This window comes from Nipponia nippon, unplaced genomic scaffold (assembly GCF_047370975.1).
Source record: "Nipponia nippon isolate SJK-2023a ecotype South Korea unplaced genomic scaffold, ASM4737097v1 scaffold_6, whole genome shotgun sequence".
Classification (NCBI taxonomy): Eukaryota; Metazoa; Chordata; class Aves; order Pelecaniformes; family Threskiornithidae; genus Nipponia; species Nipponia nippon.
In genome coordinates this window covers 31,510,256-31,532,760 of record NW_028262380.1, presented here as the reverse complement: position 1 = coordinate 31,532,760, position 22,505 = coordinate 31,510,256, and the positions used below count along the sequence as shown (strand labels likewise).

At 39.9% G+C, this 22,505-nt stretch overlaps 1 protein-coding gene across 2 annotated transcripts; it reads left to right on the top strand.

The window, feature by feature from the left end:
- Positions 1–61: 61 nt before the first annotated feature.
- LONRF1 (LON peptidase N-terminal domain and ring finger 1) lies at positions 62–16,641 on the top strand. Of its 2 annotated transcripts, XM_087735756.1 has the most exons (12): positions 64–915; positions 5,671–5,789; positions 8,224–8,346; positions 8,951–9,094; positions 9,539–9,776; positions 9,862–9,952; positions 10,811–10,925; positions 11,510–11,631; positions 12,830–12,988; positions 13,100–13,262; positions 13,650–13,802; positions 15,338–16,641. In XM_087735756.1, exons 1-12 carry the CDS (start codon positions 309–311, stop codon positions 15,494–15,496), a joined length of 2,193 nt encoding a protein of 730 aa, XP_087591882.1. In that variant the 5' UTR covers positions 64–308; the 3' UTR covers positions 15,497–16,641. The 2 variants fall into 2 exon arrangements, with proteins under 2 accessions (XP_087591883.1, XP_087591882.1); XM_087735757.1 differs by lacking the exon at positions 12,830–12,988 and having other exon boundaries at positions 62–915.
- The last annotated feature ends 5,864 nt before the right edge of the window (positions 16,642–22,505 follow it).

Below are 22,505 nucleotides of genomic sequence, written 5' to 3'. Positions count from 1 at the left end.
GCCCGGCCGTCAGCTGACGTCGCGTTTTATGTAAGCCGGCGGGGCGAGGGCGCGCGGCGTAGAGGTTTGAAAGGGGGGTAGCGTGGGGCGCGCGTCGCCGCCTCCTTCTCTTCCTCGCAGGGCGGGGGACCGTGGCCCCGGGTGGCGCGCGCGGGGGGGGGGGGCGCACGTGACCCCGCCCCCCGCCCGCGAGGGCGCCTCGCTTCCTCCTCCTCCCCGCGCCGCCAGTGCCTCAGCGCCGTGCGCGGAGCCGAGCCCGGCGGCCGGAGCGGCAGCGCCACACCCCCCTTGGCGGAGCCGGGCGGCCGATGGCGTTCTCTCCCGCGTCCGAGGGCTCGGAGGCGTCGCCGGAGCCAGGCGGCAGCGGGAGCCCGGGCGAAGAGGCGGATGGAGAGCGGGAGCTGCTGCCGCGGCTGGGCGAGAGGCTGGTGCCCGGGAGCCGCCTGAAGGAAGTGGTGGGCGCGTCCTTGGCGTCGCTGTGCCTCGGCCCCCTCGCCGGACCTCAGCGCCTCGGGACGCTGGTGGATTGCCTGGTGCTGAACTACCGCCTGCGGCAGGGGCTGGGCTGGAGCCGGGACCGCGGGGGCGCGGGCGAGGGGCCGCTGCGCTGCTGCGGGTGCGGCAGGTTCCTGAGCGAGCCGGTGACCGTCCCGTGCGGGCACACCTACTGCCGCCGCTGTCTCCGGAGGGAGCTGCGGGCCCGCTGCCGCCGCTGCCGGGACTGGCTGCTGCCGGCGGGGGGCACCAGCACGGCCGCTGCCCCGCTGCGGACCAGCGTCGTCCTCAACCAGCTGGCGGAGAAGTGGTTCCCGGGCGAGTGCGAGAGGGCGAGGAGGGGGAGCCGGCTGGAGGAGCTGCTGGCCCAGGGCCGCTTCCGAGAGGCGCTGGGCGCCGCCAGCCAGGCTCTGCGAGCAGGTAAGGCTTGTGGGGGGCAGGTCCTTCCTCCGCCCGGTCCCGCCGGCCGCAGCCGCCGACTCCCGCCTCGCTCCCCGCCCTTGTCCCGGCCGGAGCGTGAGGAGCTGGTGGCACAGCACGGCAGGCTCGGGGGGCTGGAAGCGTGGTGGAGTACGTGGGTGTGCGTTTCCTTCTGCCCTTCGGCCCCTCTCCCCTGCTGCTGAGGCCGTCAGGGGGCGAAAGGGACCGATAAAGAACATCCGAAGTTTTCGCGAGTTTGCTGAGAGGATTCAAGGAGCCTCCCCGTAGTCTGGTGGAGCGGAGGGACCGATTACGGGACGCGTAGTTGTCCGGACCTCAGCTGAGCGTCAAGCCTGGTAGTGGGGCAGACTTCAGAGCCATGGAGGAGCCTCCAGCCTGGGCTTCTTCACGTCTTCCCCCACCACCACCCCGCCATGCTTTCGTGGGACTTGTTTACAGAAGAGTTTGTGGGCTTTGTTTTGTTTTGTATTTAGTAATCGCTGTGCAGGGATAAGAGAAATTCTGTTGCTGTATTTAACCTTGTTTCCTGAGAGAGACCTATTTTCACAGTCTTAAGTGTCACCAAGACAATTCCCAGCAGGCCGGGCCCAGTTGCATAAGCAGACAGGCATGGAGGGGGACAGGTTGTGTAATGGCAGTGACATCATAGGTGGGTGTGGTTGAAGTTTTATAATATGGTGAGAGGGTGCAAAGACGGGAGGTAGAGGCACGCTGTTAGATTATCCTATATCGATCGCAAGCAGTAGGTTTGGTACCATGAATAGTTGAGATACGGTCAGTTTTTCAGAGTTTAGTCTTTGTAGAGGGCATCAAATTTGTGTGGTTGATACACGTAGATGGATCCAGTGGCGGATTCCTTTGTTGTTCTTATTCGGCTATGGATTTTAACACCTGGTGACCTGCGGAGTTCCATTTTCATTTGTGCCATTTTATTTCTGTCCAGAAATTTAGGAATTAATATTTTTACAGATTAAGTGTATTACATTTATACAGTTGTCTGCAGCGGAGAAAAAAACAAAAGCTTGCATAAGTCGAATCCTTCCAGTCTGTTCTGGGGAGATATGTTAGATCTAGTTCCAGAATAAACTGTTTTCAAGGTAGGTGGGATTAAATGTCAGTTATATTTTATATGGCAACCTAATTTAAAGAGGTTCAGTGGTGGCCTTCAATTCTACATTATTTGCCAGGGTGTTTCCGAAATGTAGGATATGGGATAGATGTGACCTGAGAAAGTGGCTGATCTATTTTAAATCTTGGAACTGTAAGAAGCAGACTTTTTTTTCTTTGTGTGTTCTGAACGACAGCATTGACTCATGCAAGTCGCAAAGAAATTGAGTCAAAACTCAGTGGCCTTCAGGGTACAAACTGGTGAATCCACTATTGATCACAGATGTTTACAAGGGTCCTGTTTCATGTTTCAAGACTGTTTTGGAAGAATGAAAGAGAAAATTAATTCTATAGACTCTAGTTAATCTTTCTTCTATGGATTTAGCAATATCATTTAGATATCTATGGGGAAAGAATTTTGATTCCTTTTTTTGTGAAGCTACGTCTTAAATTTTGGCTTTAAAATGGTTTTCAAATTTGAGAATAGTTGTCAGCTGTGATGCTTGTCCACAATTTTGTAAGTCACATTCAGTACATGTGCTAGAAGCTCAGTTTAAGATCCTTTGTACAACTATTTCCTATTTCTCCAACCCTGAGAACTATCAATATTCCAAGTATTCTGGTAAAGATACTAAAGAACTTAATGAATCGGAATGCAGATGTACATTAAATGTCAGTTTAGAGCTGTGGGCTCACAACTACAAATTGAAGGTGATTTCAGGCCAACAGAGATCTAATTAGTAGCTGCTGGTACACTTTCTATCTTCCCCCAGAACATGAATTCCTGAAAACACTTAGACGTGGAAAAGGTGTAGCGTAAGAAACATATTCATGGCATCTCTTCATAACTTTCTTGCATTTTACCGAGTTCAGAGTAGTTTGCTTAAGGTTTTGTCCAGCTGGGTCATGAAAACCTGCAAGGAGGAAGATTCCACAGCTTTTCTGGGCAACCTGCTCAAAGGTTAATTATTCTCAGAGTGAAAAATTTTCTCCTTATTTCAAGTCACAACTGCCCTTGTTTCAGTTTATAACCATTGTCTCTTGGCTTTCCCCCATGCATTTCAGTAAAGCGTCTTCCAGGTAGCCTCCTCTTGGATTCTGGAAGGCTGTTGGGTTCTCCCAAGGCCTTTGGGAATTGTTTTCCACTAAACAAGCCCAGTTCTTTCAGCCTCTTCTCATGTCTTGTGTGTTCCAACCCTTGATCATTGGAGTGACGTTATAGTACTGTATTAATAAATACAGTGTCCTGAAGTTTTTCTGTATAGTGGTTGTGACGTGCATGTCTTATTTTGAAGAATTTGGTAAATCTATAGGAACCATATAAAAAGCATGCAGGATCAGACCAGAGATGGTCCATTTATTGGTATGCTTATGCTGACAGTAGCCAGGAGCTGATGCTTTGGAAGTAGTATAAAAAAAGTATATATACCTTTGTATACTTTCCTATTAATGTAATAATAACTAGTATGCACAGTTCTGCACTGAAAGTACTTGCTGTCTTTTTTATTAAAATCATTTGTCTTTGGGTATGCTAGAAGTGAGTGATTTCTGTATTCACCATATATTGAGTTACTGAAATAGAAAATTTAAGCACAGATTGTGTTTTTGCTCTGTTTGGCCTTTGATCTAAAGATTTGAAATAGTTTTGCATCCTCCCTTTAGGTGGCAAACATTAAAATAGATGCTGAAACATTGCAAAACGATGTTTTCACAATTACAAAGCCTAGAAATTAAATTATGGGTGCAAAACTGGACATATAAATTTAGATCTTTTAGTCTTGTAAATGTTTAGACCAAATTTGTTTTATGTATTGCTCATTCATTGGCAGTGTTTGTGTGTGTTCAGCAGCAGAGCTGGGGTCCCAGTTCCTTGGTTTAGCCCTTTGTTTCGTACCAGTTTGGTTGGAACCATGCTTTTCTCTTTGAAAAAGAAATGGACAAAATGTCCAACTGCTGTAGACTTGAGCTCACATTTTTATCTTCAAACTACCCCTCACCTTCCCCCCAGAAAGGAAGGCTTGGGAGTTCCTCAGGTCATCCTCTACACTTGAAAGTCTGAAAAAGATGAGCTCCCACCCTCCCATATTATGTGCAAATAGGTAGCTTATCAGAGAACAAAGACCTGCGCTTACTGCTACCTCTGAAGAAAAGAATTTGGTTTGACACTAACCCTGCTGGGCACCAAACAGTCATATACAACAGAAAAAAACGATCTGAAGAGTTCGATCTGAGCTCCCGCTTTACGAGGCTATAACAGTCACAAAACACAAAGCCACAGGAAAGCAGGCTTCAGAGTTCTGCTTGCAGAATTACCTGTTTAAGTTAGACAAAGACTTCTGTTAATACAAACATTTTATTGTGTCCAAAATAAAATTAAAAAAAAAAAAACAAACAAACCAGGTTTGGGAATATTTGTGTTTCAAGGGAAGCTGTCAACTCAAAAGACAACACTTCAGTTTTGATTTTCTTAACCCTTTCTTTTCCATTAAGGTCTTTTTACATGTAGCATTGTGGATCTAAATACAAAGCAATATGTTAGAATACATGGGAACATTGACCAGTCTGGATTTTAAATGTAAAGCAAGCTAATATTGGAAATAATGAAAATTTAAACCAGACATTTCAAATAGACTAAGATAGAATATCAAATTGAAATGATCCCCTCCCAAGAAAATTTTGTTGAAACAAACTTAAAGAACTATTTAATTTTAGTATTGTTTACAGTAGACCAATGTCTGACTTGTTTATCTCATTCAATGAAAAACCTAGGTGTATTAAAAAAAAAAATCAAGGACAAAGTGGTGTGCTGGCATTTTTTCCAAGCGACAACTACACTTAGTTGTGTTATGAAAACCATTGTTTAATGGCATGAAGATGGCCATGCTTCCCATTTAGAGGCTGCTTTACTAAAAGTGCAAAATGCTGTTTGTTGGACATGAGAACTTGTCTTTACTGAACACCTACTAATGCTTTCCCATTGCAGAAGTTCCACTAGTACAGCTCCTTACAACAGGGCTGCCAGCTGGTGTTAAAGGCTTTCTATTATTGGCTATGTCTTTTCAGACCACATAGTGATAAAGCCTACTTCTGGTACTTACCAGATGGATACCATTGTGAAAGTGGCATCTGTAACTCGAGCCATAGTTGGAAGGGGTTGGACATTATAAAAACAAATGACAGTCTAGAGAAAAACTCGAACATTTGAAAGCAAAGTTTGTAATACTTAGACTTTTTAATACAAGTGCACTGAATTCACAGATTTCTGTGGTTTTGAATGGGTGTACTATAAAGCTAAAGTCTACTTAGTCCTCAATATTTGTTGTCACAGCAGTACTGAGCAATACTTAATTCTGTCAGCCTCAGTGTTAGATCTTTTAAAATACGTTTTCTTGCTGCTGCAAGATACATTAGGGGGTACAAAATTTGATCTTTAGCTTGAAAGATGTGAGCCTGGAATTACCGCTACTTTCATTACCCAAACACTGGGAGGTGGGGGAGAACGTACTCCAGTAATTCTGCAGTATGGTACAAAAAAGTGTGGTTATGACATATCACTATGAAAGCATATCTAATTAAAAATGTCAAAATTCTGAATTATTAAAAATGTTACTTAATTTTTGTCTTCAGATTCCAGTGACTTGATGCTGAGAATTTACAGAGCTGAGTCATATGTTGGCCTCCAAGAATATAAAACAGCCATAGAAGATCTAAATTTTGTTATTTCTAAAATGCCAAATTGGCCAGAGGTAAGTTGATATGAACTCTTCATTTTTCAAAATCTGTGTTTATCTATAAAATTAATGAATTCTGAATTATACTTGCGTCAAGTTAAGAACCTAGGTCAGCTACCTTAAACATTATCATGTAAGACATGCAAAATGCTTAAAGGTATCTTAAAATACTTACATGAGACAGGCTGCTGATGAATGTGGGAGGTTAGAGTTGATTATTGAATCTACTTGAAACTGTTAATTTCGCCTTCATCAAAAACTTCAGGTATTCTTGTTTCATATCACAACATGAGATGGTGCCTTTGGACAAAGGGTTAAGTGCAGTAGAACTGACTTCTTGGGAAGTATTATGAAGTACTTTTGTGCTGTCTGTAGTTACTTGTTATTGATTATTTCTTTATAAGAACGCTTTTATGTGTTCTCTTAAGAAAAGTTATTAAATATTTACAAACTAAACTTCAGCGTAATGGTATTTGACTGGATGGTTGGCTGAAATTGTGCAGGCAGTTTTAATTGCTTGAAAGCAGAACTTCTGAGGCCTGTGCGTTTGGTAGGTTGATGTAATTAACTTTTGAAATTTCTTATGCTATGTACAAGTTAGTCCTTTTAAAGCTCTGCACTTCCCTGAAGTGTTTATACTTTGATTGTATTTCCCAAAGTCAGAGCATTTTAAGCATTACCTCATGTGAAAATATCACATGAGATGAGTGAGCACTGTTGCCAGTCAGGACTGGAATTCTTGGCTCTATGTTAAGTCAACATTTCTCTCATTGCTTTTGAGTTTTATTGGTAAAACAGTTTGCTATATAAATAGGACAACACAGTTTTCTTTTCCAAATGCTACCAAAAAGTCAAAAAAATACTTAGCACAAGCAATAAATTCTTTTGCAATAGTATGGCTAAAAAATGTAAGCATGTGTTTGGGGCCTTTTTTAGTGGCTCCAATACTTGGAGTTGGGATAGGTTAAGGTGATGTAACCTGTAATAGCTGGGATTCGGGGTTTGTTTTGTTTATTTCTTAATTTTTATTAAGAGAAGGACACTTTGCTGTTCTAGCTTGGAAAGTTTTTCTTCGAAAAGCCCAAAGAAACTCAGTGGGAACTGAGCTTTGCAAATAGTGCAGGCAGCTGGGGAGTCACTGGCCTTCAGAACTGTAAGATACTGCATATTGCAGCACTAAGCTCTGAGCACAGCAGGAGCAGCAAGATCTTGCCACACAAGGGGAGATAACTGCTGCTGTCTTGATCTCTCCTGTGTTCAGCAGTTCCATGGCTAGTGCAAATTCAGAGAGCATCCTACTTTTCGCCGCTCAGCGTTGGTAGTACTGTCTACTTTTTTCTGTATATTTGGAAAGAAACTTTGCTTCACTTAAGTGAGCTTGGTTTGATGGATTCCTCTAACAATTCTTATTTCTGTAGGAAAATAAACTGTCTGTAAGAGGAGGATTAGCATACCTTCCTTCTTCAGGATACATCTTAATGAAATTGCCCAAGTCTATCAAAGATGATGCATGCCCTCATCTGGCAGCCTTGTTTAACAGACTCTACTGTTGATACTGGCAGTTGTTCTGTAGAAACTGCACTTGGGTGGGTTTTTTGTTTGGTTTTTTTGTTGTTGTTGTTTTTTTTTTTAGTTCAGTTTTCTGGCCCATTATCAAATCTCATATACAACTAGGTGTTGTTGTTTTATCTAACTTTTGTTAGATAACTGTTTATATCTAACTTGTATTTATATTACTGCAAATGCAACTTTTTAAAATTGAGATAAGTTGGATAAGGGACTAATTAGTTCCAACATCGTATAGTTATAGGTAGGTTCAGCAAAATTCAGTAATCTTTTCTCCCTTTTTTTATAGTAAACAGATTTTTTTTTTTTTTTGTAGCTGCTGTCTAATGTTCAAGAATAAAATATAGTTGGAGGAAGCAATTCCAACAGTGCATTGTTTTGTGTTAAGAATATGGATTAAGATGTATGTAAGAGATGCATGGTTGTGTGGATTGTTTTCTTTGTAGTTACACTTCTGCAGGCTGGAACCATAAGGCTATTAATGAAACAGGGCAAAAAGAGTGTCCTGTAAGCTGTTGTATGAGGTTATGTAATAATTTGCATTGCATTTCTCCTTCTTCCCCTCCAAAGCCTCACAGAAAGGGGAAATTAAGGCCTTTTGTGAATTCAGCACGGGTTTTTTAACGCTTCATGTAAGCCAAAACAAATTAACTGGAAGGAGACTAACACCAGCCTATCCCATGACTCTTCTCGAACATTGTAGGGGATGTATGTTAGACAAGTCATATAGATCATCCACACTGTGCACAGCTGAAGTTTGTTGAAGAGCTACATTCTTTTTGTCATGGAGGTTTCTAATTCTAACTTTGTTGTAATGCCTGTAAGATGAATACTGCAGTTCTACATACTCTCTAGGAATGTCTTCATGGTATCTGTTTTTCAGGTCTACTTCCAGAAAGGAAAAGTGCTGCAAGACTCTGGCTTTGTAGGTGATGCCTTACAACTGTTTCTACAGTGCTTAGCCCTTGATGAGGACTTTCTTCCAGCCAAGCTAGAAGTAGAAAGGGTAATTTTATTTATGAAACTGGATTACTATGTCTGACTTGGTTCCTTTATAAATCTCCCATTGTGGTAGACTTTGAGCATCTAAAAGTCTTCAGTACATACAGAGAAGTTTCACATGGGAGATTAGTTCCTTTCAAGATATGTCATGTTATGTTGAAGAGATAGTCCTAATGTACAAGTTTTAAGTACACGTTTCAAAGTACATATGCTTTTCAAGTTACTAAATGAAAATCTAGAAAACTGGAAAGCAGGCAGCAAGTTAAATATTCTAAGTTGAACTCCTTCCTGCCCAGTGCACAACAGTTTTTCTTTGATAAAAAAAATTTACATTGAAAAAGCTGCATGATAATGAATTGATAATGTCTAACTCTGTTTGAAGATGTCACTCACTTGTAGTAGAAATGATAACGAGATAAATTTCTTTTTAGTAATATAGGTATGTAGGTTTCTGTTCTCAACCATTCTTTCTCAGTTACTGCTTAAATAAAGCTCTATGAGGATAACTTCATAGAGATTAAATTCTTATTTTTGGTATGTAGTTTTATGAAAAAGGATCTAGACATAGCTTTATTATTGTTATGAACATTTAGCTGTTTGTTTTCTAGACATTGTGTGATGTGCTGTCACCAGAGAAGTTAGGAGAGAGCCTGAAGGAATCTGCTTGGAATTCACCACATATTCGAAATAAACCTTTTATACTTGGTTCTGAGGTGACTGAGTCTTACTGCAACTTACAGTTACCTGAGCAGGTAACAAAAACTATAGGATAACTTTTCTCTTTGGCTGATACACAAATATCAGACAGTACCTTTATTTGTCATACTTACTTTCCAGCCTAAATGCTGACTTTCTGTAATTGGCTAAATTGGAAGAAAAAAAATGTGATTTATGAGTAATGTATTTTCATTTGGAGTATTAGACTCCTCACTCCAGTAAACTACTTATTAGAAGGTACTGAAAGTTGATATTAGTGACTTCAAAATAGAGAGAAAGACAGGGTTTTTTTCTCTTTGAAGCAGATGAAGATTTTTAAATTGTTAATGCTAAGCAAATTTGAATATCAAATTCCTCTAGTTAACTAATGAACTAACTGTGGGTATCAGTTTGGCTTATATATCTTTGCATGTTCACATCTTATATACTTAGCTCTGTGTTACTCTTTAAGTACAGTTCAGTTCATCTTATCATTATAGAGTTTAGGTGGATCAGAGGTACGGGAGCCTGTCAGTGGAAGCTTAAATCGTGCCCAGTCTGCCCATGCTCTTAACTCCACAAAAGACCTTGCCAAGGAAGATGGCTTAAAGAGAGTGTCTTCTGAACCCCTTCTCTCTGGCCAAGAAAAAGGTGCTTTGTTGAAAAGAAAGCTTTCCTTTTCAGAACAGGATACAGTTGTATGTGAAGATGGAAGAAACAAACACAAAAAGCAAGGAGGTAAACAGTCACTTACTTTGAAATTTAAAGTATTTACTGTCTTGTGCCTTTCTCTGAAGGAGTGTTTTGTCTTGCTTTTCCTTAGAAAGTACAAAAAGGGACATGACACTGGCTTTTGGAACAATTCCAGGGGATTTGATTGATGTATCAGATTTTGAGTGCTCTCTGTGTATGAGGTGAGATTTCCTCTGTGACTCAACATTTCTGTTATAGATGCTTGGCCAGGTATCTGTTACACATATAAACTGAGGTACTTACAGGTTGTGATGAGTTCTGATATCAGTCAATAATTTTCAGCCTTCCTTTATCCCTGCAGTTAAATGCTTATTTAAATGTGTCAGTTGCTATAGTGCTATATAATACAGCATTATTTTAATCAAGCTGCCTTTTCAATGAAACTTGGTGTTGTTAACTGGTAACCTAAAAAGGACAGCATCTTTTGTGCTTAAACGTTAGGGTTTTCTTCAGTCAATATAACTATTTGGCTTATTATTTTTGGAAGGCTAATGCTTAGAAGTGTTGCCTGTGAACCTCATATTTGTCTAGGAGATGTAGGTACTTCAGAATGTTAGTCTACTTAAATGTAGGTGATGTATTTGAAAGCTCTTATTGAGTCATCTTGGTTTTCAGAATAAATACCTTAAAACATATGGTGTATACTAAACTGTCTATAGATACGTTACTAGTATGTAATACTGCTATTAAAACAACTTAGCTCCTCAAAGAATCACTTAATTTTGTGTATTCTGAATCTCTATGTAGCGAGACCAAAATCTTTGTACATTGGGATAAATGTTTAGATATTTAGTGTTGAAATATGTCTAGATTTATCAGAAAACACAAAAAATGAGTGGTGCAGTGGTAAATGGAAAAAAGCTTCAGTATAGGGGAAAAAGTAGAATAAGGAGACATGGGATTAGTTTTCTCTGCCTTGCTATGATATAACTAGTGTTAAAAATTAGAGGTTGGTCACTGACTTTTTTAGGAAAACATACACTTGCCATGGTATCTAACTTCTAATAACTTTGTTTCAGGCTATTTTTTGAGCCAGTGACAACCCCTTGTGGACATACTTTTTGCAAAGGTTGCTTGGAACGGTGTTTAGACCATGCTCCTCAGTGTCCACTCTGTAAGGAGAGTTTGAAAGAGGTACTGTTTCTCAGCAGAGCTCACAAATACAAACATTGTATCATTTTAAAGGCTCTTTCACTTAAACTCAACAACTTGGATTCACTTGCGTTACGGATTGCTACTAGAAAGGAAAAACTTATTTTGTCAATACAGGTTGATCAGGTTTGCCTCAGGGTCTTAGGGATTTTGTTTCTGTGACCATCTGCTTTACTGGTGTAACTAAATCCTGAGTGTTTGTAAACTTCGGTAACTATTCAGTAAAACCTTTCTGTAATTTCTGTACACTTTCCTTATTTGTATGGCTGTATAACCTGGGAAATCAATTCTGTCTCTGGTAAACATAGAAATACAACCCGAGTTAGACACTGGAGTTGTCAGGCATGAAGAAATAAAATAGAGAATCTCATTTTTAAATATTAGAGTAACATTAGGTGTTAAGTAATGAAACATAAGAACTTCAGAGCTGTAAGTTTTTATGGGTTTAAATCTAATTGATGACACATTTCATATATGATGGTTTTAAGTAAAAGCTGCATTTTCTCAAGTCTTTTGTTAATGTAAATGAAAAGAAATATTAATATATTATTTTACATTGCTTACAGTACCTTGCAAGCAGAAAATACAGCATCACAGAACTGCTGGAGGAATTAATAATGAAATACTTGTCTGATGAATTATATGAAAGAAAAAGAATTCATGCTGAAGAAACCGCTGAGCACTCAAAGTAAGCTTGCTGTCTTTTATCTAGAAAACTTGAGAAATTAGTATGGAAATCCTTTTTAGAAATGTTTTATCATTTCTGTCATTATTAATAATGCATATTATGGATGCAAGAAGGAGTATAAAGACATGTTAATTTGGTGTCCTAAATGTGTGTTTCAGAAAATTAAATTTTTTAACTACTGTGGAAATAAAAAAATCACACTTTGACAGTAGCAACGTGAGGCTCTTAAGTCCTCTACACAATATGTTTGTCCTCCTGTTTCTCTGTGTGCACTGTCGTGGAGCTTCAGTTTTAGCTTTGCTGCTGTTAATGGAATCGTCCTCTTGAGTTGGCTGCCCAGTCTCAGATACTTAAATTTCTTTCAAAGCAGTTCATGATAGACATTAGTTGTATAAAGATAGATGTGATGAAAAGAAATCCCAGTGATTTCTTTGTAATCTCGATGTTTATCTCTAGTAGAGTTCTTCAGATATATAAAGTGTCATGTATTGTAGATATGAATGTTGGAAACTATTTAAAACTACAGCTCATGCCACATACGTAACAAAATCCATGCATTAGAATTATGTTTTATAATCTGAAAGGTATTAAAATTAAATACCTGGTAATATTTTAATGTTAACTTGTTTGTATCAACTATCAACTGGACATACTTGATAAAATAGCACAAAAAAAGTATTTGGTTCTTCAGTTAGGCCTGCTGAGGCATATTGCAAGGTAAAAGTTATACCCTGGGTTGCATCTTGTGATCTGGAGTGAGTCCATCATTGAAAATAATCTAAATGGGCACCTAGCTACTATGTAGTTACTGCTGCATCTTTTTTTGTTCCAGGAAGACTGTGACTCTGAGGGCATAATGGCTTGTAAGGCTCAAACTAAAACAAAAAGGAAAAAAATAACTAACACCCCTGTCCCCAAAACAAAGCCCTTCATTCATTGACTAGATATTCAGTGACTAGAGAACTATGAGGTTTACTGTCCAGTATGTATTCAAATCAGCACATAGGTCTTCAGTCACTGTTACTAGTATGTGTTTTTATTGTTTATGAAAGTTGTTACAATGTGCTTATTATTAAACTTTGAAAAGAGTGCTTTATGACCTCAAATATAGCAAACATACTGAAAAAAATGTATTGTCTTGGCATAGTTCAGTGATTAGATTTTTAAGCCACATATTTCTTTTGATGTTCTTTTGAAGCTTGACCAAGAATGTTCCAATGTTTGTTTGCACTATGGCATATCCTACTGTGCCTTGCCCTCTACATGTGTTTGAGCCAAGATACCGACTAATGATTCGCAGAAGTATGGAAACTGGGACTAAACAGTTTGGGATGTGTATAAGTGATTCTCAAAATGGGTAGGTTTACATCCTAATTCTAAGCTTCTCAGCTCTTAGGTCTTTTTTTAATTATAAAAAGTGTCCTTTTAGAAGTGTGTAATTGCATTACAGAGAAGGTTTCTTTTCTAGTTTTGCAGATTATGGGTGCATGCTGCAAATTAGGAACGTTCATTTTCTACCTGATGGACGGTCTGTTGTTGATACAGTTGGTGGAAAGAGATTTAGAGTTTTACGGAGAGGGATGAAAGATGGTTATTGCACTGCAGACATCGAATATTTGGAAGATGTTAAGGTATCCAGAATCCTGTATAAATACTTACTAGTATTAATATCTCAAGTTTTTTGCCTGATTTGTTCTTGAGAGTGCTGTTTCCAAGTTTTAGGTCTCTAGACCACTGGAAGATTCAGTACCAGCACGTGGAAGAAATGGAAGCTAGCTTAATTTTTTTATTATTATAAAGCAACAAAGAAATACTGTGGTTTTTGTTTGACCAATAGTTTGAAGTTGTAACTTTTTAAAATGTCACGGGACTTCTTTACTATTCAGTCATTAGCAATCGAGTTTTAGGAGAATGGAAGAAATACATGTAAATATAGTTGAAATTGAATGGTTTTTGGGTTTTAGCTTAGACATCTTAATTGTTTCTTTAACGATATTTTCATAACATTCCCCCTATAGGTTGCTGATGAAGAAGAACTAAGGAAACTGAGAGAACTTCACAATTTTGTTTACAATCAGGCCTGCGGTTGGTTCCAAAACTTAAGAAACAAATTTCGCACTCAAATTCTTCAGCACTTCGGGCCAATGCCTGACAGGGAGGAAAACATACAGGTGAGACATCATTTAATATCAATTATTAGGTGCTTATTTCTAAAAATAAAAACCCTGTTAACAACTGCTAAACATTAAAAGAAAAAAACCGCACTTTTTTCCCAACTTTGAAGGTGTAAGGCTTGCATCTTGTTTCTGTTATGATGAGCAACAAAAGGCAGTTCTGTTGCTGTTCAACAGTTTTTGCAGGAAAGGATGATATGCTGCTGTGAAAATAAAACTAGTAAACTGAGAACACTTTAAGTTCAGTAGCATTTTAAACTGTTGGTTTGTGTAAAGCTGTTAGAATTAAAGTGGGAAAAAAATGTATTTTCTGCCCTGTGACACATGCAGGTAGTAATCTTTGGCAAGGAGGTAATCGCAAATAACACTTTCCTCCTTTCTGAGCTAGTGCCATAAACTGCTGCAGCTGCTAGGATTTGACAAATGCTTCTCAAGAAACTAGCTGCAGCAGTCTATTTTAATGGTTATTATAAACAATGAAGGTTGGTGAGATCCTGAAAGAGTGGAGGCTGGAGAAAAGTAACATTTAAAAATACATAAAATTTGGCTTTCAAAGTGGAATTATATATGAAATGGGATCTTATGAGAGCCTGTCCCTCGCCCAGCTGCTACATACTTTTATGAGACTATATTAACTGATCTGGGAGGACTGTAGATGCTGTGGAGGCCAGTACATGAATTCAGAAGTGATTTTAGAACAATTTAATAAAAAAAAAAAAAACACAACATACTAGGAAAGAGGAATAAGTGTGCAAAACCAGGATAACTAGCAGGGCAGCAATACTGGGGGTATGTACCTGAGATTTATAATAGAACACAAATGTGTCAACTGTGTGATACAGATGTAGGGGAGGAAATGTCATCCTGGAGTGTACCACTACCAATAATATTTTTGTAAGTCATTTGGCGTAATTAATCTTCTCTGCAGTGATAGGACCTCTGCTGAGGAGTATTATGTCCAGTTCTGGGCATGACATCTAAGGCTTGGTGTAGAGAATTGAATAAAGTACAGGAAAAAGTTACATAGTATGTTTTGTCAACTTAGAAGAAACTGATTAAGTAGTCCTGCTCTGTCTAGGAGGTAATGAGAAGGGAGTGGAATTGGGAGGTGATAGAGGAGTCCTTCAAATATAGCAAAGACAACTGTAATGAAAACGTTAGGCTTCAAGAATATTCAAGGCTCAATAATAGCATGACAGGTAATGGATTTAGTTTTTATCAGCGAGGTTGTTATTAGGTGACTGTCCTATACTTGGCCATTTTTTCCCAAGGAAGCTATGAGCTTCCTTTGTTGCCTTAAAAATAATGGCTTTATCAAGCTTAGTTTAAGTGTACTTTATTTGACTTCTCAGCTGGGGAGGGATCAGAAGAGATCCCTTCAGAACCCTTCTGATCTCGTGGATCTGGAATTCTCTAGTTAGTATCAAACTTTAAACGAGTCTTTGTCATTGATGACTTTGTTTTCTGATGTCTTTGTGTTAGTCAACTGTACTACATTGGTTACGGGTAACCAGTTTATCTTTTATTTTTAGGCAATGCCCAATGGTCCTGCTTGGTGTTGGTGGCTTCTAGCTGTTCTCCCAGTAGACCCCAGATATCAGCTGTCAGTTCTCTCCATGATGTCTTTAAAAGACCGTCTGATAAAAATCCAACATATACTCACATATTTTTCTAGAGACCAGTCCAAGTGACTAACCGCCTGGGTCTTCCTGAAAAGTTACTCTGTTCTGGTTGTAGTAGCAGCTGGAATTTTTGCTGCCTTTGCACATCTAGCGCTGGTTTGAGAAGTGTAACGGAACTGCTTTTTCTCTCTCCTCCCCACCCTCCCGACTTCCTGAACCATGCGGTTCTTTGAATGCACACTTTCTTCAACCATGAGAGAAGACCACTGATGATTGCACAAAGTCAATCCAGCTGGATATGTCTTTCACGTTATCTACATTACAATTTGCACTATGTAGAAGAGAACCTTTTTGAGACTTGATAATTTTAGCCACTGACTTTTTAAAGCTGTGGGAAATGCAGGACTTAAGGCTGACAGTCCAAGTTTACAACACTGAGGAGGTATTAAAGGTTTTGCAAATGTTTGCCTCATACAACTGTTCTTTTGCTGTTTGCACAAATATTTGAGACATAGTATTGAATGTCACTGTTGGATATTACTACTCTTGTTGAATTATCTTGACCATGAATATGGCACAGATTTTTAAGTTATCTTGTAAATGTATGCATCACAAAACAGGTGACATTATGAACTGTATGCTGAACTGAGAGCCAATTTTAAGGAACAAATGCAAAAAAAAAAAAAAAAAAAGGTACTTCTGTCTAAAAATACTTAAACTGTGAATATGGTTTACATATCTAGGCCTGTACATGTTAAAGAGGAAACTGAAATGCTAGTACCAGTTACATTTCTACTGGACTTTTCAGGCTGACTGTTCTTCCAGAGCACACACTTAGTTTATCGAGCTTAGAAGAAGAAATCTTAAGAGTGTGCGTGCGTCTGTGTGCTGGGGATTGTGCATCCAGGATTTAAAAGCTTAAAGTTTTATTTGAACTTTTTAAGTTGGTGCAAATGTGAGTTCTATGCCTTATTCATATCAATAGTAGAGCACACTGCAGTGGCAAGGTTAGCATCATGCTGCCGATAGGTACTTTTTGTAATTAAAGGTTTGCATATTTGTGAATATGTCTGATACTGGCTTTCTTGTATGTAAATCATTTGTAAAATATTTCTTAAATCTTGCTTTTGCTAATATATTTAATTTTCAATAAAAGCTGAAAGTTTGTAATATTTTTAACTTTATCAGAAACTAAAAATCACTTTCATTTTCCATATGCTTCTATTCTGGGATCTTAAGTAAATCCAGAAGCGGCTGCTTAACCTACATCAAGGTTGTGGGCACTTCATGATGTAACTGGTATGTACATAATCTGTTTCTCAGTATAGTATCTGTCTCAGACTGATTATTGGCCAGACAAGTTTTTTGCTGGTGGCCTGCTTTTGTATCTACTTTGTTGAAATGGAGGTGGTTTCAGGTATGAAGTTTGCATTTCACAAAACTCAAAAGTTGTGGGAAACTGTTCTTGCAGAACAGTTAGGTATTTCACACACTTGCTCATCAGGTGCTCTGGCTGGCCTTGTTCTCTTCTGGAGTTTAAGGCTTGAAATATTACAAGCAACCCAAAATCTGCTGGATCATTTTTAATGTGGGCTTCTATCTAGGGTAAATTTCCCCTTTATTTTATGAATAAAGTCCTGGATTAATATTTGGAAAGCTTTATTTGCATAGTAAAGAAAGGGGATCCTCTATTTCTCCACTTCAGTATGTTATGAGCTTAGAAACTTAATCTGTGTGTTGCCATGATCTTCTTAAGAATGCAGGTGACAGGTGTTTTTTTTTTTTCTTGTTTTGACAAGAAAAAACAGATGTTTTGACAGCAAAACATCCCTGTAGCTGCGCTTGAGATACCCAAATAATCTAGCGGGGGTTTTTTTTGTTTGTTTGGTTGGGTTTTTTTCTTACAAAGAGCTGTATTTTTTGAAATTGGGTATTCCCTAGTCTGCTGGAAGATGTGGCTTCTAGGTGTTTTTATACATTCCCATAAGTTTTTAATAAAACAAAAATGCAGATAAAGTGTCAGTTGACTTGCACTGTCCTGTGCATATGTAGGTCCTACTTCTGGAATTGTAAACCATGTAAGAGAAAACTTAATCAAAAAGAAACAGCAACGACAAAAAAAGCAAAGTTACTGTGATTAATACATGCTGCATTAAGACTGATCATAAGTACTACTCTTCAGTAACTGTTCCACAACATGATCGTTGTAGGTGCTGTTGGGAATGATACGAAATTGAGAATGGGGAGGAAAGATTTTTAAGAGGATTTTTAAGTTGGAATTTTTTTCAAGTGGTGGTGGTGTTGTGGATGAGATTTTGTCCCTTTGTGCAGTTAGAATGGGGCAGAACAAGCTCGCCTGCATGTTGGCATAGACCTTTCACTAAATATCTTGAAGAGAGATACCATGCTGTGTGCTTTGTACATAGTGTTTTGAATTTGGGGAGTACTTCCTTATTATTTTGATTTTTTATTTATTTATTTATTTTTTTCCCCCATGTCACACAGCAAGGGTTCTTTAGCTATCGAACGATAAAACAGCAACAGACTAAGGACCAAGTCTGATCAATTTATATTATTATAATGAAGTTGACAATCAATGTAATTAGGCCTGAGCGGAATGCGAGCAATCTAGGCATGAGCGGAAGGGAAAAGGGGAAAGCTCACTTGCTGTGCAGGCAAGGTACAACACTGTCAATGATTAGTCTTACCTGATGATGAGCAACAGTCAGGGAAATTGTCACTCTCTCACGTTCTCTGTCACGATACAAGAACGTTTCCTTCACTGGGCAGCACCCCTGGACCAGCCAGCGAGAGCTACCCCAGGTTAGTGTTGGGGCACCTTATTTATGGGATTGTGGCTTCCCTGTTCAATCAGATGATTGACAAGTTGATGTAGACATGTTCTTTACCTCAGTGTGAGAACAAAACTAGACGTGTCTCAAAAGATTGGTGATCTGTAAATAGCTATAGAATAAATTGGATGTGCATGGATGGTAATGTGAGAAAGGTCATAAACTTCAGCATGAGCGATAGGAGTCACTGTACTGAGAGGTATCTGCCCAGAACTGATGTGTATGTTTCAAATCTTCCTGGCAAGGACCTCCTCCCAGTTTTGCTAAATTGTGGCTAGCGATCTCACTGAAATTCTTAATTCATAATTCATATTCACCTCTAGTCTCTACCTTAAATTACTCTTAGCAAACATCGTTTCTTGTAACAACTTTGTGCCCTGGGTGAGAACCAATGAACTGTAGGTTCAGAAACTTCAGTTTTCTGACTGTGAAATGGAGACTTCATGTTTCTCCCTTCTAACTTGATTTTTCTTTTGGAAGTTGGCAAATGCACAAACTTCATCCATCACATTCTTTCTAGCAAATCATTCCTCTGGGGGCCTTTTACTGGTCCTAAGTTTCTTCAAGGACAATATGCAAAGATGGCTGTAAGACATGTTGATGAAATTTGAAGTGATGCTAGAACGTTAGTAGGGAGAAATGTTTGCTCTGAACCCCATGAAAGACTAGGCCAGACTCAAACATTGCTAGAGGCCTTACAAGACTCGGAAGGACAGTATGCTCCTCCTGTTGGTTTTATAAGTCATGTAACCCATTCCCTTGAGCTCTCTCCCAATGTGTGCCGGGTGGGGTAAATATCTGCTAAATACGGAGATTTTACTATTGCCTCATTCGCATCAATTACAAGTGAGACAGGGCAGAGTTGATCGGCACAGCTGAGTCTTCTGAACAACAGCACAAGGGAGACTTACAGTGCAAGGCACTGCTCGCGCGGCATTATCAGCTGGGGCAGGGGCAGCTGCCAGAGAGAATGGTTGAAACTTCGGCTTTGAGCAGGCCTTCAGGAGCGGTGGACAAACCACATCTGCCTGGCCTGCACCTCGGCCGGGCTGAGGTGTTGCTCTTTCGGTACTGTCTTTGACTGTAGAAACCTGGCTATCCACAACTGGATTTCTGATGGGAAGAAGGTTGTTCCAGTTAGCGAGTAGACATGAGATACCTGTTCGAGGATTATTGTATCCATGCCACTTGGTATCACACTGAAATCTGGCCATTAGCCTCTCGTTTATGTACTTTTCTACAACTAAAAAAAAATAAAGCTGTAAAATGTTTAATGCTAGGATGTAAGTTATTCTAAAGCCTTTATCAAAACGAAGTGAAATGAAGAGTCCACTGAGTTTTGAGCCTTGATTTTGATGAAGTTATACTTTCCTGGATGCTCATGACTGCGACTGCTTTTACAAGCAAAGGCCAATAGCAGGATTTCACCATGGATTCAAAAACATCATTGCACAAGTGATGTAGCTTCGATGCAGTCAGGAGCACCTATGGGGATGTGGCAGGCTCTCCAGGGAAAACGTTTTGAATGTTAAGAGAGAAAGAAGTTGGTAAAGAAGTCTTTATACTTCTAGTTGAGGGGTTTTGTTTTGTTTGGGAAGTAAGATGGAAGAATGTCCTGTCTTGGAAATAACTTATAAAGCAGACTGAATATGAACCTGTACTGGCTAGGAAGCTGGCCATGTGAGTGTGTTAGAAAAGGGAAATGATGTAATGGGAAACTGGGGACAGGGAGCTGCGCTATATTAAGGCAAATACAGTCACTTTCCAATCCAAATAGAAATTCTCTGGAGCTTGGCATCTTAAGCTACTTAATTATATCATCTGTTTGTGTGAGTGTTGGTTCCTTGTGTTCAAGAGCTTTCTGGTCTGTCAGCTAGGAATGTTTTTCTTTTTATCAGCATAAAGAGCTATACAGGATGCTTGGCAGAGTGGGCTAGCTTCCCCCGACGCTGCTCTAAGGTGGTGGTGGTTGTTTTGGGGTTTTCTTTTTTCCTTTCATTCCCTTTTTTTCTTTTTTTTTTTCCTTCTTGCATCAGACCTTACTTAGTTCTGCCTGAGGGCTACTTGTTGGGGCTGCCACAGCCCACCCACCCGCTGTCTTTTGCCGGTTTATCAGAGCTCTCCATCAGAGGTTTCAGCCTACTGCCCCTGCTGAAGGAAATCCCGGTTATCTTGGAAGCTCCAAGTTCCTTTGAAAGACAACCTGTTCTTTTCTGTGACAAGCTCTGTCCTTGAACAGGCTTGAACTTGATGCTTGATATTCTCAAGCATCTGTTGAGCTTTTGGCAACTTGTTTGCTGTACTGTTTTTCTGTCAAGATATCCTCCTACTGCTGATGACATCTGTCATCAGGAGGGGAGAGAGAGAGAAAAGCTGTTACAGTTAATTCTTTTACCAAGCTCCATGCAAATACGTCTTAATTCCTTCTTCCAGCAGTTTTGAATTTTACCTTCCATGGGGAACAACAAATCTTCTGTCTTCTCCAAGTCTAAGATCTTCTCTACACACAGGGCATACTCTTCAGGAAGTCAGTCAGTCCTTCAGAAAGCTCCCAGTCTCCTTGAACTGGTGTTTCAGGGTCAGCGTGATTTCCATACCAAGAAAGATAAGGGGATCTGCCTAAGGCCTGCTACAAGGCTCCTGAGGCAGAGACCCAGGGCTCTGGAGGCAGCTGCAGCACTGCTGTGGTCCAACCCCTGTTGCAGTTATTGAGGAAACAAATTGAAACTGGGGGGCAGAAGGGGAAATTAAGATCTTCCCTTCCTACAAATCTCCGCACGCCTGTGGTGGTTAAAGCGCTCTTCTAAGAAGTAAGGGAAAAGTTAAGTTTTGTCCCTTTCCCCCAGTAGAGAGGCGATTTAATTGCTTGCAACCCGGCTGACTGTTCTAACCTGTAGAGTGCATATTTTTCGGAGTGAGTAGGTATGCGTTGAGATCATGGCTGGAACGCTGACTTTGTGTATCCTGATGAGGCTTCGATGAGCAAGAGGCTGCTCTGCCCTGTCAGGATCGAAAATGCTCCTGCAAAAGCACAACAGCAGATGCTGCAGTGGCTTTAGGTCCCTCTTGCTCAAGTAGCCATTGCACAGCAACTCCGAGGAGTTTTGAACGCACACACTTAGATCTGAAATGGAATAGGCATTTGGGAACTGGGGCTGCAACCCAATTCTAGAGGTACTTAAGCTCTGCAGGAAATTCAGGGTTTGTGGTGGAGTTTGGTTTTTTTTTTTTTAAATCAACCCCCTATGAAACTTTAAAGTTCTTCTCTTGTGCATACCTTGAAACGAGTCTTGATTGTTGAAACAACCTTTGCACCTTATTTTTGTCTGAGCCCAGAAACTGAGCGTCCTCATGTGTAAGCTTTTGGAAGTTTTGAACAGGGAAGCGTGCTCTGAAACTGCATACAACGTGCCTACTGCAGCGTGATCCAAACACAGTGCAACAGGCACCTCTGGTTTTATTTTAAAGCATGGCTCAAGATTTCTGACACTATTTCACAATTCAGTTGCATTGCTAAAGAAATCACTGGGGCTGTGAGAAAAGGCTCAAATGCCCTCTAGTGAGGCAACACTCATGGTTTTTCTTTGGGTATGAATTACTTCAATAGCTTTCGAAAAAAAAAGGCTTCAAAAACCAGGGAGTGCCTTAATGCCATCCCCAAGAAGTCTAGATCACATCCTCTCCTAGGCGTTCAATTCACTTTTTACAACTCTCCCCAGGCAGAGGGTATTAAAACCATACCTTCCGTGTCCTTTGAACTGTGGGTGGAGGACAAATCAGTGGGAGCCATGACTGGTTTTCCCCTCATTTTTACAGAATGGGGTTTTTGGGTTTGGGGTTGGCTTTTTTTAGAAATGAAATGACGTTACAAAGGCTGAACACCAGGTGCCACTCACCTGTACCTGAAGCGCTGTAGGACGCAAAACAAGTCCTGCCCTCTGCTACGTCTAAACAGCTCCTTGCCGATATCTTTAAAGAACACATACTGCTAAGCAGGTAACTCTGCTAATTAGGACATAATCTAACCCACAGTCCTAGGTTCCACAGCAAGTGCTTAAAAATTAGCTTTTCATTACAGGTATTCCAACTCCATTTTAAAAATACAAATAAATTTCAGTAACCTCTCTATGTAATGAGTTTTTTTGAAGATAAAAGCACTTTTTATTTAAGAATTTGTTGGGATATTTTTAAAATTGGACAAGAAAAAGCAAGTGCTACAAGAGCAG

Excerpts from the sequence above, each read along its gene's own strand:
- LONRF1 (XM_087735756.1), top strand. The coding sequence starts at position 309 with ATGGCGTTCTCTCCCGCGTCCGAGGGCTCGGAGGCGTCGCCGGAGCCA. Across the intron at positions 8,347-8,950 it reads CCAAGCTAGAAGTAGAAAGG|ACATTGTGTGATGTGCTGTC; the intron begins GTAATTTTATTT and ends TTTGTTTTCTAG. Across the intron at positions 9,095-9,538 it reads ACTTACAGTTACCTGAGCAG|AGTTTAGGTGGATCAGAGGT; the intron begins GTAACAAAAACT and ends TTATCATTATAG.